A 16,579-nucleotide genomic window follows, 5' to 3' on the forward strand; every position below is an offset into this window, starting at 1 on the left:
TCAGTTTAAACACTTAAATCTCTAGAAATCAACTTTAGATCCATCTGTCAATATAAAGTTCTTTCTTTGTTTTATGCCTTTTTTGTTCAAGAAAACCCTGTTTTTATGGCAAAACCACAAAATAAGCAATATTTACCCCTTATCTAAATTGAATGTGATGTGAAGTAAGTGGACCCTTAAAGGCCTACTGAAACCCACTACTACCAACCACGCAGTCTGATAGTTTATATATCAATGATGAAATCTTATCATTGCAACACATGCCAATACGGCCGGGTTAACTTATAAAGTGCAATTTTAAAATTCCTGCCACACTTCCGGTTGAAAAACTCCTTTGGATATTAATTATGCGCGTGACGTCAGAAAATCTACGGAAGTGGTTGGACCCCATCGGACACGATAGAAAAACCTCTTGTTTTCTTCGACAAAATTCCACAGTATTCTGGACATCTGTGTTGGTGAATCTTTTGCAATTTGTTTAATGAACAATGGAGGCTGCAAAGAAGAACGTTGTAGGTGGGATCGATCGGTGTCTTAGCGGCTAAGTACAATACTTACAGCAACACAACAAGGACTACTTACTTAGAAGACGCCTAGCCGATGCTTGCCGCCAAACCCACGGATGAAGTCCTTCGTCGCGCCGTTGATCGCTGGAATGCAGGTGAGCACGGCTGTTGATGGGAAGATGAGGGCTGGATGGCGTAGGTGGAGCGCTAATGTTTTATCATAGTTCTGTGAGGTCCGGTTGCTAAGTTGCTTAATTAGCCTTAGCGTCGTTAGCAACAGCATAGTTAAGCCTTACCAGGCTGAGAATTTTTAACCGTGTAGTTACATGTACATGGTTTTATAGTATTGTTGGTCTTCTGTCTATCCTTCCAGTCAGGGGTTTATTTATTTTGTTTCTATCTTCATTTGAGAACGATGCTATCACGTTAGCTCAGTAGCTAAGTGTGTCACCGATGTATTGTCTTGGAGATAAAAGTCACTTTAAATGTCCATTTCGCGTGCTCGACTCTCATTTTCAAGAGGATATAGTATCCGAGGTGGTTTAAAATACAAATCCGTGATTCACAATAGAAAAAGGAGAGAGTGTGGAATCCAATGAGCCAGCTTGTACCTAAGTTACGGTCAGAGCGAAAAAAGATACGTCCATCACTGCCTCTCAAGTCCTTCACTGTAACGTTCCTCATCTACGAATCTTTCATCCTCGCTCAAATTAATGGGGTAATCGTCACTTTCTCGGTCCGAATCTCTCTCGCTCAATTGTAAACAATGGGGAATTGTGAGGAATACTAGCTCCTGTGACGTCACGCTACTTCCGGTACAGGCAAGGCTTTTTTTTTATCAGCGAGCAGAAGTTGCGAACTTTATCGTCGATTTTCTCTACTAAATCCTTTCAGCAAAAATATGGCAATATCGCGAAATGATCAAGTATGACACATAGAGTGGATCTGCTATTCCCGTTTAAATAAAAAAAAATCATTTCAGTAGGCCTTTAAATTGGTCAATAATTCATAACAACATTGATTTTGACTCATTATTTTTTTGTGCAAAGGGTTTAAAAAAAAGACCCAATAAAATTTTCAGGAATACAAAAGGGCCCCACCCATAAAAGTTTCAAAATGAAATCATACGTATTTTTTCCACTTTCAAAACAAAAATCTCTTCATCAACGTTAGATCTATTCGTTGATTATACATTTTTATTATTGTCTTTATGTTTAATTTTTTTTTAATTGTATCCCTTTTAAATGGCAATAATAATATGCAATATTTTCCCCTCAAAAAATATTTCAAAGAGGAATATTTGCTGCAAAATAATTACTAGGTCAACAATTCATAAGAACACTGATTTTGAGTCATTATTATTTTTTGAGTAATGACAGTTTTAAAGTAAAAAAACAACAACAACAACAGCCTGCTTGGCAGCTTTGTGTTATTAGAGTCAACATTGCAACTTTTTCTCGTAACATTTCACCTGTTTGCTCTTTTATTCCACTTTTTTTTCTGTATGAGAATATTTAGAATGGGCTGTTGAAAAACAAGCTGCGGGCCACAAATCTCCCCCCTCCTCCTTCCTGGTGCCCGCACTTTGGACACCTCTGCTCTATGGTTTCAATGCTTACCATGAATTGATTAACGTGGACCCCGACTTAAACAAGTTGAAAAACTTATTGGGGTGTTACCATTTAGTGGTCAATTGTACGGAATATGAACTGTATTGTGCAATCTACTAATAAAAGTTTAAATCAATCAATCAATCTGTCTTCTTTCAAGGGGAAGGAAGCAAACAGAGGAGCCCTCCTTCCCAGCCTCTAGACCCTGCTTATTCCCATCTGGTCAAGCAGCAGCAGGTCTTTCTGCAGTTGCAAATCATTCAGAACCAGCAGCAGCAAGAACAACAAGTCACTGTTGTGCACAGGTAACCTTTAGTAGTCATCTTGAAAAGTACTAAAACTGAAATACTTCTGTCCAATCCCTGCAACTTCCCTGCACATTTTGACCAATCAGCTTCATTTTCGCATTTAACCGACCGACTGTTCATCCAAACTGATGTTTGTGTAGACAACAACGTGTAACGATATATGATAAAATGGCAACCAAGGTAATCAGAAAGGTTAACCAACGAACGAGATTTCTCTACAGAATCGCCTCTCTGGTCAACAAAAGCACCTTGAGGATTCTGGCGGGAACTCTCGTTCAACCCTTTTTCGATTACGCATGGTACCCTAGCACCTCCAAAACCCTCAAATCTAAACTCCAAACATCTCAGAACAAGCTAGTCAGGTTACTTCTAGACCGCCACCCCAGATCCCACCTCACTCCTACCCACTTCTCTAAAGTGGGCTGGCTCAAGGTTGAGGACAGAGTTAAACAACTTGCACTGAGCCTAGTCTATAAAATCCACTACACCTCCCTGATACCGAAGTACATGTCAAACTACTTCCTTAACGTAAATGACCGCCATAACCACAACACCAGGGGGAGCTCCACTAACCACGTTAAACCCAGATTCCGAACTAACAAAGGTCTTAACTCATTCTCTTTCTATGCCACATCAATGTGGAATGCGCTCCCAACAGGTATAAAAGAAAGGGCATCTCTATCCTCCTTCAAAACCGCACTAAAAGTTCACCTCCAGGCAGCTACAACCCTAAACTAACACCCTCCCCGGATTGCTAATCATCAAATGTAAACAATCAAATGCAGATACTTTTTCTTATGCCTTCTGATCTCTCTCTCTCTCTCTCGCTCTCTTTCTCTCTCTCTATATGTCCACTACTTGCTGTCCATATCCTACCCCCCACCCCCTCCACACCCCTGATTGTAAATAATGTAAATAATTCAATGTGATTATCTTGTGTGATGACTGTATTATGATAGTATATATCTGTATCATAAATCAATTTAAGTGGACCCCGACTTAAACAAGTTGAAAAACTTATTCGGGTGTTACCATTTAGTGGTCAATTGTACGGAATATGTAATTCAGTGTGCAACCTACAAATAAAAGTCTCAATCAATCAATCAAAACCCCCAATTCGGACCTAGCATCACTCCGTCGTGGTGAAAAAGGAACTGAGCCGCAAGGCGAAGCTCTCAAATCACCGGCCGATCTATGTCCCAATCCTCACCTATAGTCTTGAACTTTGGGTTATGAGCGATAGGACAAGATCGCAGGTTTAAGCGGACGAAAATAGTTTCCTCCGTCGGGTGGTGAGGCTCTCCCTTAGAGATAGGGTGAGAAGCTATGTCATTCGGGAGGAGCCCAGAGTAAAGCTGCTGCTCCTTCTACACTAAGCTGGCTAAGTATCTAGGGTATGTCCCCCCCGAACCTTATACAAGTTCCCACACACACACAATGCGGAAAACGTGCACGTCATAGTTGCTTTGTGTGCAAGTTCTTAAATTAAATTTAACTCATCTGAACAATATCCAGTGTTGTGGTATTTCAATTAAGTGGAATCCAGCGTGCTGTGGGGCCCTATTGTAGTGACTCACACCTGAGCCATCACAAATTAATCAAATATTTAATGGACATGTGAACAACTTGTTAGCAAACTTGATATACTCTGGACCAAGATGTTGAGTAATCACTGGACATACACGGCGGACAATAACTGATACAGTCTGCTTTGCCAGTCCAAATGCATTTGCTGTTTTCCGTAGTCTTCCCTCGCCGGCCAGGTAATACAAAGCACAAGCTACCCTTTTTATCACATCCACGGGAGCCCGCATTCTCGTTGTCTCTCCTTCGACAAATGGACAAAGTTTTCGGTAAGTAGGATCACAGCTGACATGCACACAGCACACACTCGTTGACAGACATATCCCGCCAGATTGCCGTTCTTCCAGGGCTTATCCAAAACCGTCGCTCAACATTGCTGTGTTGCATCAAAAATAGCTGCAATCGCGCGTTTCCTTCTCTTAAGGTATTCATGTGTGATTTCCACAAGCGTCTGTCATCATCATCGGCGGTCACTCGAAGCGAGTATGACAGTCCTCCTTGTAGGGGGATAGCCCTTTATGGAGGATGCCTGTGCGTGACTTTGTTTAACGTGGGGAGACTGGTGCACAGACAGTCACCACACGATCCTTGACAGATCAGGGTCAGGGTCCAGTGGCATGGAGTCCAAGACGACTGGGGACCCTTTTCTGCTGCAGCCTTCATCCGCCATCCCAGCCGTTGTGACGCTCTATAGGGTTAGCAATCATCCTCCGCCTGTTCCACCGTTGAGGTCTTGGGGTGTTATTTCCCCATAACTGGGCCCACATGGATGTGAGGGTGCCTTCTTCCGCCATCGCAGCCGTTGTGGTGGTTCATACATCTACCGTCTTCCGCCTGCTCCGCCGTTGAGGTCTTCACCGTATCCCTGGCAAGGGGGCAGTCAGGTACTAGGCCTTTGCCAAGGGCCACCTGGGGTAACAGTAGTAAAGGGGTTAACCTCCTAGTGCCCCAAAACCCCATAGAGGAGCCTCCACTGCCGGATGCACTTTAACGTCATGCTCAGGACACACAAGCGTCTGTAAATGTAGAAGAAGGAGAAGCACGGGCATGTCTGGATGACTCGCCTCCATCTTTCCAGTCGTTACCTCCGAGTTACGAAACCGGTTGATATGAAGCTGGCTGTGGTGCGTTCTTTCCGACGTCATTTCCTGTTTGGGGCGCGGTCTTTCTGACGTAACTTCCTCTCTGAACTCAGTTTGTCAACGATCAATGAGTCCACACAAAGCTAAGAGTCAGAGATTCAAGAAATACACGGCGCACTTACCCGTGTAAAACAATTATCCAAGGAGGGGAACCTTAAACGATGGGTTAGTGTGGCTGACACGGGGCTTAGGCTAAATAATTATTTGTTTAAGGAGTTATCCGGCTTAATGTAGACAGGGCCTAAGGCGCATTCCGACCGATAGGAGACCACGGGGAAGACCCAGGACACGATGGAGAGACTATGTCTCCCAGCTGGCTTCGGAACGCCTTTGGACCTCCCGGGAAGAGCTGCTCCTGTGACCCAACTTTAGATAAGCGGAAGATGATGGATGGATGAATGCATTTGTGCCTTATGATTGGCAAATGGTCTATTAGTCCTTCTGCCAAAGCTCCACAGGGATAAGCTTCGGCTAATGTACTACTTGGGTGACAGGGAACAACATATGTTCTCTCTCCTGATAAAGGTGACAAGACACTATTAAAACAGTTGTAATATGTCCCTTCTCCCTTTATTGGGCTACATTTCTATTCTATACGATAAATTCCCAATGTCCCCAACACCGAGGCCTGCCTCAAAAACAGGCCACCGTACCTTTAAAGAAAAAGTACTTTTGTGTTGTTTAAGTGACACTTTACATGTCTGGCAAAAAGTGAGTGGACTAGCACTCATGGCTTTATATTTTCCCCAGTAGAGATCAAAATTCATCTGGAGCACTCCGCCTGAAGCCCCATCCTGCTGCCATCAACCACGCGTCAAAGGACACCAACCTTGGGTCCAAACATGACCTCCTCCCTGCAAATCTCATGGATCTTACAGTAGGGAAAGCTCTAAATCCAAAGCTATCTGGACGCTTATCAGTCCCACTCACAGTTTATGTTGAAGACAACCTCTCATGACCCTTCCTCTCCTCAGGTGTCAGAGTTGAGGCAACAGCTGCGTAAGCGAGGCCTCCACGTCTCTGGCACTAAGCCCGCCCTGCTGCAGCGACTTCGCCCTTTTCAGCTTCCCCCCACTTGTGTCACTCCTGCTCCCCTCTACCAGCTAGGGGGCAGCATTGAGCCCTCCATGACTCCCTCGCGCCCAATGCTGGTCAACCGGAGCCCAAGCTCAAGCTGCAGCTCTGGAAACTCACCAGGCAGCAGCCCAAACCAGCAGACATGCATCCAGGATCAGGAAGTCCCCAATGGCATTCTGAACATTGTCCCAAATGGTCTCTGCAGTGGTCTCTCTGTCAGTCTGGCCGGTGAACAGTGCAGTTCTATCAATGCGGTCTTCTTGGGTCCTGCTTGTACCGCCTCTGGAGCACCAAGTCCCAGTCTACCCTTGTCATCTTGTTCACCCGTGCAGTGTGGAACCCCATGGAGGACTGAGTTAGGTTCCGACTTGGACCAGAAAGAGAGGATAAATGGCAGGGCAAAAGACGCATATACCGAGGTAAGAGGACACTGATTTTGGTCTTTATTTGAAGCGTTACCTTTTAAATCCTTCACTTTTTAGTTTTGCAAAGGATCCCTTCATCCATTCCTGCAACAGGATCCAGGATGCTCGCATACCAAGCCAGAAAAAGAAGCACAAACAAAGGTGTTATTCACAGAGGTGAGCTGATAAATCCCGCTTCCTTTCTGAAGATCTGTACATTCATTCACTCGGCCTCGTCCTGAAGGTGTTCTGCTCCAAGCCTTGTGACATGATAGGCCGGGACTATGAGTTGCCAGTGCAGATCACATCAAGTCCTGACCAAAACTCGCCTGGCATTCGCAGTTTGGAGGAGGAACTCCTGGAGGCCATCCAGAAAGCACAGGTGGGAGTCAGGAACAGGCACAGGAACGCCACTAACCCTTCTTTGCTTTTATATGCTTTTTCTTTCCACAGATGGACCCCCGACAGTCCATAGAAGACATTTTGGATGAGCCCTTTGTTTCTGTTGGTGAGTACATCATTAAAATAGCTTAAAGCATATTAATATGCTCAGTTTGAAGACTTTTCATGATCTCTTTTCTAGACTCAAAGCTCCCTACCCCTTCACCCCTTTCTCCACCTCCTCAAGTTGATCCCCCCCTGAAGTCCCAGCATCAATTTAAGGATGCCAACTTCTTGCCTTCCCCTCTTTGCTCCTCTCTCCTCCTGGAGCTGCCCCCATCTCCTGCTGTGATCCCGCCGAGTCAGGTCATCCCAGCGCTCTTGCCTCCCCCGATTTGCAACTCCCCTCCTCTGGCGTCTGCGGCTGGAAAGTCGCGTAAACGTCGCGCCCAGGCCATGATCGACGCCGCTGACATCCTGGAGACTCTTACATCCGGCTTCAGGCCTCTCACACCACCGGCGGCCCCCTTTGGGGAGACGGACTTCGGTCTGGATTCGGATCTGAACATCAATCGAGTGTTGGATCTGATGATAGAGCAGTGGTGAGTGTGAGTCAGCATCCGTCACTGCGGCTGTCGGAATCATCGACTCCACGCAATGTCGGGAGTGTGATTCCTTGCGGCCATAATAAACACTCACACTCTCAGCCAACGCAGAATGTTGCTAAAAAGCACTTTGGCCAGATGGACACGCTCCATAGCGCCATGTTTACGGTGCAGAAACAAAAGACAACCTGCTCCTGCAATGTGTATACAAAGCACTGGGTAGTTTTTCTTTGACCTAGCTCCAAAACATATCGTCCGTCTGGGCTATAAAAGCCAGACAAGGCACATGCAGCTTGACTCTGGCTCCAAAACCTTCACCTTCATGCCAGACTCACAGAGCTGGCATGCACCACCAAACAAAGTGATTAAAGCAAGCACTTGCGTGTGTGTGTTGTCAAACTGTGTGCAACACTAAAGTCTAGGAAAGCACTTTGAAAGCATTTTTGCTTGGTTGAAGACATAAGCCGTCAACTATTTCGGTAACACATTTGTCCCCACGCCAGGCAGCTTCCCGAAAACTGCTTCGATCAGATTTTTCCATCCATCCATTTTCTACCGCTTGTCCCTTACGGGGTCGCTGGAGCCTATTTCAGCTGCATTCGGGCGGAAGGCGGGGTACACCCTGGACAAGTCAACACAGATAGACAGACAACATTCACACTCACATGTCTTTGGAGGTGGGAGGAAGCCGGACTACCTGGAGGGAACCCACGCAGTCACGGGGAGAACATGCAAATCCCACACAGAAAGACCACGAGCTCAGGATCGAACCCAGGCCCTGTGTATTGACCCCTGTTCCTCCGTGCTGCCCTGGGGAGGTGTTTAAGGCACGTCCGACCAGTAGGAGACCACGTGCAAGACTCAGGACACGGTGGAGAGACTATGTCTCCCAACTGTCCTGGGAACGCTTCGGGAAGATTCTGGGCTTCTCGGATATGTGAAAGAAGATGGATGGATGGATAAGAATCTACCGATCAGATTCTTTACCACCGTAAATAACAATTATAGTCGTTTATTTACCTGAACCACAAAGTGGAGATGGAAGCAGAAGATAATTAGAGAGAAGCTTCTAAAACACGCAAAGAATGGATTATGTTCTCCATAACCCGGTCTTTATTTTTTATAGCTCTCCTTCTGGATTGGCGTGTAGTTCCATGCCAAAATGCTAAGGGGTGTTAGTGAGAGTGATCAAACACACCTCAAACGTATTTAACAGGGTTCCGCAACCTTGAGAGGTACTGCAGGGCGATCGTTAAATGTATTGTCCAAAAATAGTTTAAAGAAAAAAAAATATATATATTTTTTTTCCCCACATATGTCGTTAAATACACATTAACATTGATCCGATACACGATAGCATTTAAGATAGTTAGCGATTAACCCTCTATTTGACAGCTAGCAATTAACGGCATTGTACTGTATTATTTATATAACTTAGTATTGCACAGTAACAGGGTATCTTAATAAATTCAACGATTTAGAACATACCGTTTAAGATCAGGGTGTCCGCTCCAGTCCAGGGGTCCTTGTCCTGAAACCAATTGAAGCCCCCTTTTCTACGATATTGTTTTGTACTGTAAATAAGTTCATTTTTTAAACTACTTCAGCCTTAACTAGGGTCCACCAAGGATTTTCATAGTTGATCCAATTCAATAAATCAATCACAGTACCTCGGGGTCTTGTTCTGCTCCTTCACATCAAGAGGAGCCAGATGAGGTGGTTCGGGCATCTGATCAAGATGTCACCCAGACAGGGATGTGTTTAGGGCACGTCCAGCCTGTAGGAGACCACGTGGATGACCCAGGGCACGGTGGAGAGACTATGTCTCCCAGCTGGCCTGGGAACACCTCGGGATCCCCTGGGAAGAGTCTGGGCTTCTATGCTTAGGCTGCTGCCCCCGAGACCCGACTTCGGATAAGCGGAAGAAGTTGGATGGATGGATAAATGATAGATAATGTAAGAGTCCAGTCCATCGGAAAGCCAACAGAAGGGAATCCTCTTCCATGTTGACAACTCAGAGACTTCGCTAGAAGAGTGGTCCACTCTAGATTTAAAAAAATATCCGTTAAATTTCACTCAGTATGATCAATTGAAATACAAAGATTGTGGCTTTATGTAGTACTGCAGACTGGTCACTAGGTGTCAGTAACGTCACAGGGATATACGTAGATATAGCCGCTACAGGAACTCCCCAGAGGGATCGTCAAATCAGTCTCCGACGATTAGGATTGCAGACTATTCCTAACAACCACAATACATATTTTCCCCCTTTAATAGTTCAGTAATTTTGCTGCATGCTTTGAATGGGAATAATGTTTAAATCAAATTAAGGAAAAAAGAAAGCCAGTAGTTAAAATTAAAAAGTTAACATAAAAGATTGAATTACTTCTTCGTAGGTATTTTTTTCATGCCCGGTTGCCGACTCACTTCTGCACTTGGCGACCACTCCAGCAGCACTGAGAGCGGACTCAGTCAATCTACCTCTAGGCAATGTTGCAATTTTCAATGCCAACAAAGAAACTGATTCAAAAAATGTTCCAACGTAAGTAAAGTAAGGCTCCACTTTTCCTCTACTAAAAATCTACTAGCTTGATGCTAATATACATTGGCTTTGCTATTAGCATTAGCAAGTTTACATAGCAATTTCAACACCCCCAAATTAGTTAATGAAAACTACAACCGAGATGCACGTTACAATCAAAACAGCTGCTGCGTAATAAGTACAATACTTACAGCGTTAACACTTTTTAGGGCACAACAAAAGACTGAACTGACTAGCCAACACACCATAAACTTTGGGCTATTGCCATTTGCAAGTGTAATTGAGACTCAGAAATGTGATGATAATTACAAGTAAAGATTATGACTATGTGTAGTACTACATACTGGTCACTAGGTGTCAGTAACGTCACATGGATGCAGATATAACCGCTATAGGAACTCCCCAAATGGATTGTGGAATCAAGACTCCTCTGAGTAGAAACCTCGACTATAGCTAATAAAAACATAGCAGCATATAAAGAGTTTAAACTGTTTATATGCTGCATTTTTTAATTGGGAAAAAGCAAGTAGTCCAAATTAAAAGGTTACCATTAAATTAGGACAGGGGTCGGCAAACCAAAACGTTGAAAGAGTTGCAAAAATACAAAAAACGTATTTGTCTGGAGCTGCAAAAAATGAAAAGCCGCATATAAGTCTTATAATGAAGACAACACATGACGTAAGTGTCTATATTAGCTATAATAGCCTACTATCAAAATGACTGTAAAAGTCTTATATAAGTGTTATAATGAAAACTACACATGACGTAAGTGTCTATAATGGCCTACTATCAAAATGACTATGTGTCGCAGGCTGAAGCAAATCTTTGTTGACAGAAATGTAGAAATGTAATATTTATTCTACACATTTTTACAACACTGGAAAACATTAGTAAAACTTGTCAGATGGTGAGATAACTCCTGGAAATGACTGTCTTAGAATTGCCAAAGGTATAGATGTGTGTGTCCAAGTTAAATGGAATGGCCGGCTGTCTTCTTTTAATGGATTTATTACAATCTTTGCAAGTTGGGTAACGTTTGCTGTGGTCTGGAACAACATGGCACACAGACAACTATCAGAAATGCAGCCAATATTACATAGAGAAAATGTGTCATGAGACGTGCAAAACTAAATTATATACAAATGGGATAAAAGTAAAGGATATTAAATGAGCTCAAATATAGCTACAAATGAGGCATAATGATGCAATATGTACATACAGCTAACCTAAATAGCATGTTAGCATGGATTAGCGTGCAGTCATGCACTGACCAAATATGCCTGATTAGCACTCCCAACACGTCAATAACACCAACAAAGCGCACAGTATAAAACGTTTGGTGGACAAAAAAACGAGACAAAGAAGGAGTGGAAGATTTGACATGTGAACAAACTGTTGCGTCACAGTCCACACTACGGTGGGTTCAAGAACCGCCGAAGTTAGTGGGACAAAACGATGTTGACCAAATAGTGTCATCAGTGAAGCATACACACAAACATATTAAACTGTGGACTTTCTAACAACTGGGAAGGTTTGTGTCATGTTTGTCCTCAAACAAAAAACATCCATCCATTTTCTACCGCTTGTCCCTTTTGGGGTCGCGGGGGGTGCTGGAGCCTATCTCAGCTGCATTCGGGCGGAAGGCGGGGTACACCCTGGCCACCTCATCGCAGGGCAAACACAGATAGACAACATTCACGCACTAGGGCCAATTTAGTGTTGCCAAGCAACCTAAAAACATAATAAAACTAAAAAATAATTCCCCCCCCCCCATCTTTTTCCATTTTCAATCCTTTTTTTTTAATTGCCCCAGGGAGCACTAAAGAGCCGCGGGTTGCTGACCCCCCGAGTTAGGATAAATGTGTAATGTTTTGCGTCTTTAGGCTGATTTAATGAGCCGAGGTGACAATTCTGGGTTAAAAATTCCTCCGGAAAGTTTCACCTGCCGTGTATTCATCATTCACAGGCAGACTGAGGATATAAATGTGTGTAGAATCTCTTCAGGGTTCTAGGGCGCAAAAAAAAACAAAAAAACATACAAAACACAACCCACTTGAGACGGGCGAGAAGTGCTTGCTGCCTGATTAAACTTAGCTTCTGAGCCTGATTGAGCCGATTTATTCTTCTGCCGCATTCAGAAGGCAGCAACGACACACACCTGCTGATTAATTGTGCGATTGTACGTTCTAAAGCAACAATTCATGTTTGAATAATAAACGTGACTAAATAAAATACGCAAATGCACTCCAGGAGCTGCACTAAAGTCCTTTTTTTGAACGCAACAACCCCCCCACTTACTATTTAAGAATGTGACCACTGGCCATGTGCCTTTAATTGGCCGAGCAGCCAATCACGTTGCAGGGCTCTGATTGGCTGGTTGTCCGTGTGGTGTCGTTCCGCAGAATTGTTGTGTGCTGATAAGAATGGGCGGGAGTGGAAGCGATCACGCGGGTTCTTTCCCAGCTTGGTAATAACACAATGCAGTCACAGTAAGCTTGTATCGCTGGTTTATGATAATCATAGCCACCCGGGAAGCGTTGCTTTCTGCATGTGAAAGAAACAAAACAACAAAAAAGAAGAGAAAATAAATGGGCAGGAGAGTAAGATGCTACCTCCTGTGACTTCCAAAGCTTTTGCTCCTTTTTTGTTTTTGCCAACTTTGTCAATCAACATGTGCTCGTATCTCCATGACGATTTGATTTCCTCAAGAAATGCCTGACTTTTTGTGGGAAACAAGCTGCTATGAAACAAAATGACTTTTATTTATTCTGTAACTTATTGATGCTGAAAATGTTCACCGCTGTCCAAGTATTAAGAAAGCATTATGAAAATTAAAGTCTTAATAGATTTTTACTTTGTGTCTTCACTGGAATTTTTGTCTTTTTTTCCCCTTCCATTTTTACAAAAAAAAAGTGAAAAAATAAGATGTACAGCCGTGTTCAAAAGTGTACGTACACTTGTAAAGAACATCATGTCATGGCTGTGTTGAGTTTCCAATACTTTCTACAGCTCTTATTTTTTTGTGATAGAGAGATTGGAGCACATACTTGTTGGTCACAAAAGACATTCATGAAGTTTGGTTCTTTTATGAATTTATTATGGGTCTACCGAAAATGTGAGCAAATCTGCTGGGTCAAAAGTATACTGTGAAAGTCTCTCCGCTGCGAGGGTTCTCCTGAGTCCGATAGATCTTTGTGAGCCCGGTAGACAGTTTGAATACAGTATTTTTATTTTCATCAAACAGTCTGGATTGCTTTTCAGCAGTCTTTTTCAGGGCGTGTTGATGCGTGCGCTCTCTGTGCGTGTGTCTCTCTCTCTCCAACTCCCAACTCCAACCACGTGTCTCGTTCCGGCTGCTGCTAATAAAGGCGACAGGTGATTAGATAACAAGGCCCATCTGGGCCATCTACTCACCTGTCGCTGTCTTCGAGGCCGGTCCTTGCACACCCCGTTCCGCGGCAGGCCTATCATGCGGTCCATCTTTGCATAGATGGACCGCAGCGGCACTGCTTCGGGATATCGAGTTGCGTAATCCACCAGAACTAACACAAAACGATACCCCCGGGTGCTCGGGTGGAATGGTCCGATGATGTCCATGCCAATCCTTTCAAACGGGACCTCCATGAGTGGTAATGGGCGCAAGGCCGCCTTGGGGGGGGCCGCGGGATTGACTAGATTGGCAGTCCGGGCATCCCGCGCACCAGCGGCGCACGTCTGCCCGGCCAATAGAACCGGACCATTACCCAATTGAGTGTCTTATCATACCCCATGTGGCCAGCCATGGGGTTAAAGTGCGCCGCCTGGAAAACCATTTCCAGATGGCGTTTCGGCACCAACAACTGGGTGATTTCTTCTCCGGTTTGAGTGTCACGACTCACTCTGTATAATCTGTCCCTGATTAATGCAAAGTGAAGGAATACCTGCGCTATTCCCGGGCGCACCAGCTGACGATCAATCGATATCACTTGGTCCCAGGCCGAGCGCAGTGTCATCTCAAGACTGCTCGAGGGGGAAGTCTTTCATGGGGTGCCATTGGGGGACCGGGGGGGGGGGGGGGGGGGGGGGGGGGCTTCCCGCGAAGCCTCCACCGGTTCCCCCTCAGCAGCGTCGGATGACCTCGCGTCGCCGCTGAGAACAGCGCAGATATCCCATCTCCCTACCGGCCGTGAACGCACCCCTGCACACTGTGTCACTAAATTGTTAAACACCGCCCAATTGGTACCCAGGATTAAGGGGTGCGTAAGGTGCGCACTTACAGCAACCTTTACACTTTACTTTTGTTTGCCACATAGAATTTCCACCAGCACCACAGGGTATTCGTGCACATTCCCATGAACACATCTAATTTTCACCCGTGCTGCCTGCCTCAAAGCCCCGGGTCGAACCAGGTTCTGGTGAATCATGGACTGCTCGCAGCCCGAATCCACCATCGCCCCGTGTATACTCCCTTGTATCAGAATCAGAATCAGAAATACTTTATTAATCCCCGAGGGGAAATTAAATTTTTTAGCACAATCCCATTCAAGATCAGACAAACATTACAGGGAGACAGAACAGGATCACTGACGGGTCTGCCAACTTCCGGCGCCCCTTACAAAAAAGGTGAGATACAGGTAAACAATGGGGGAGTTTGGGGGGTGAGAGAAAGAAAAAAAATCGGTCTAAGCCTGGGCCCCTGGAGCGGTGGTCCAGACTGAGGCCAAGGGAAAAAAACAACTCATAGCCATAGCACACATCGCTCTTACATGCGTGTAAGAGGGAAACATCAAACATCAAAGACATTAAAAGAGCAGAGCTGATGCAACCAGCCACTTCTACATACAGCTATGAATAAAAAGTCAAAGAAACATATACACTGTGGTGGCCTCCGCGGTGTTCCACGCCATCGTCTGCCGGGGTGGAGGGAGCAGACCCAACAAAGCAACCAAGAGAGCCGACTCCACTCTCGGCCGCCCACTAACTCGGCCAGTGTCCAGTCCGCATGGATGAGCGAGGATGCGTCTAAGGACGCTGAGGTGTCCGACACCTGCTCATTCAGCCAAGACACTGTGAAGCTTGTCCGTCCCGGCGCTCAGCGAACGCTCCGCAGCCCTGTCTCTCATCTCCTCCAGTCTCTCCAAACGGACTCTGGTGTGGCAGAGACCCAGCAGCTGGTCTCCATGGCCAAAAGGCTCCCGGGAGGCAGATCCAGAAGTCCACAAAAAACACAGCAGAAGTCACGAAAGTGCCACCCCTTGTCACATAGTCCCAAAGTGTCCCGAACCATAAGGCAAAAAAAATAATATATATATATATAATAACACATAAAAAACAAGAGGGAAACACAAAAGGATGACACAAGAGCACAGAGCTCCTGCCAACAGCAGCCACTACAGCGGCGCCATCTTGGAAAAAAAAAAAAAATTAAAAAAATCCTTACCGAAATACAGTACGTCTCACCCGGGCCGGGGGAGGGCGCCGGAGGGCCGGCAACCCGGATCACCTGCCTGTCCCTGACGCACGTGACCGGGCTGCCCACGCCTCCAGCAGTTTGAAGGGCCATCTGCGTGGGAAGCACTGTATCCGCAGCAGCCGGGACCTGCAAGGCAACACAAGAAAAAGAGTCAGTTGTGCGCCGCCGCAGGACCGGCGGCGCCTCCTCTTCTCGTTGCGCGCGCAGCTTGCGCGGCGCCGGTGCTGGGCACGTCGGGACCTGCGTAACAGAAACAGAAGAAGAGTCAGTTGCGCGGCGCCGCGGGACCGGCGGCTCCGCCTCCTCTCGCTGCGCCTCGCGGTGCACCGCCAGATGGTCCTCGGCTAGCATCACTGCTGCTGCCAGGTCTTGGGGCCGGTGGTAGCGGACCCAGGCTGCTGTCCGCGCTGGGATCGCCTCCAGGAAATGCTCCGGGAGGAGCTGCTCCACCACCTGGACGTTGCCTTCGCCTGGCTGCAGCCAGCGCGTCGCCACATCCCGGAGCTGATGCCCCAACACGAATGAACGATCCTCCGCCCCCATGCGCAGCGCCCGGAACCGGCGTCTGTGGTCCTCGCTACTGCTGTCGGTTCGGTCGAGCACCGCCCGCCTCAGGTCCGTGAAACACACGCGGGAGGCCGCCGGTAGGCTAAGCACCGCCCGCTGCGCCTACCCCACCAGCAGCGGCACGCCCCATTCTTCCTCGGGCCATACGCACGCCGCCGCGGCCTCGAAAATGTCCATAAAGGCCTGGGGGTCCTCTATCTCCCCCATGCGTGGAATGGAGAAGGCCGCCGATGTTGGCGGTGCTGCTCCAACCCGGTCCGCCATCGCCTACATGATTTGGGTCTGCTGGGCCAGCTGGAGTTGGAGCGCCTCTATCTGATGTTGACTGGCCGCTGTCACCTCTGCGAGAACCCGCAACCGGGGGTCGGCTTCCATCTTCGGCACTCAGGTACGTTGGGAGC

At 46.3% G+C, this 16,579-nt stretch overlaps 1 protein-coding gene across 1 annotated transcript in view; it reads left to right on the forward strand.

Annotated features, from left to right (window-relative positions):
* Positions 1-12,974, forward strand: part of si:dkeyp-69b9.3 (myocardin) — a 35,299-nt gene extending 22,325 nt beyond the window's left edge. Inside the window, exons 8-14 of the mRNA XM_062064054.1 lie at positions 2,277-2,421; positions 5,901-6,027; positions 6,125-6,646; positions 6,710-6,808; positions 6,876-7,013; positions 7,085-7,139; positions 7,215-12,974. Of these exons, the coding sequence (XP_061920038.1) occupies positions 2,277-2,421; positions 5,901-6,027; positions 6,125-6,646; positions 6,710-6,808; positions 6,876-7,013; positions 7,085-7,139; positions 7,215-7,618 (1,490 nt within the window). The 3' untranslated portion in view covers positions 7,619-12,974. The remainder of the gene's footprint in view (positions 1-2,276; positions 2,422-5,900; positions 6,028-6,124; positions 6,647-6,709; positions 6,809-6,875; positions 7,014-7,084; positions 7,140-7,214) is intronic.
* The last annotated feature ends 3,605 nt before the right edge of the window (positions 12,975-16,579 follow it).

The sequence above is a fragment of the Entelurus aequoreus genome, linkage group LG11 (genome assembly GCF_033978785.1).
Source record: "Entelurus aequoreus isolate RoL-2023_Sb linkage group LG11, RoL_Eaeq_v1.1, whole genome shotgun sequence".
NCBI classification, from domain to species: Eukaryota; Metazoa; Chordata; class Actinopteri; order Syngnathiformes; family Syngnathidae; genus Entelurus; species Entelurus aequoreus.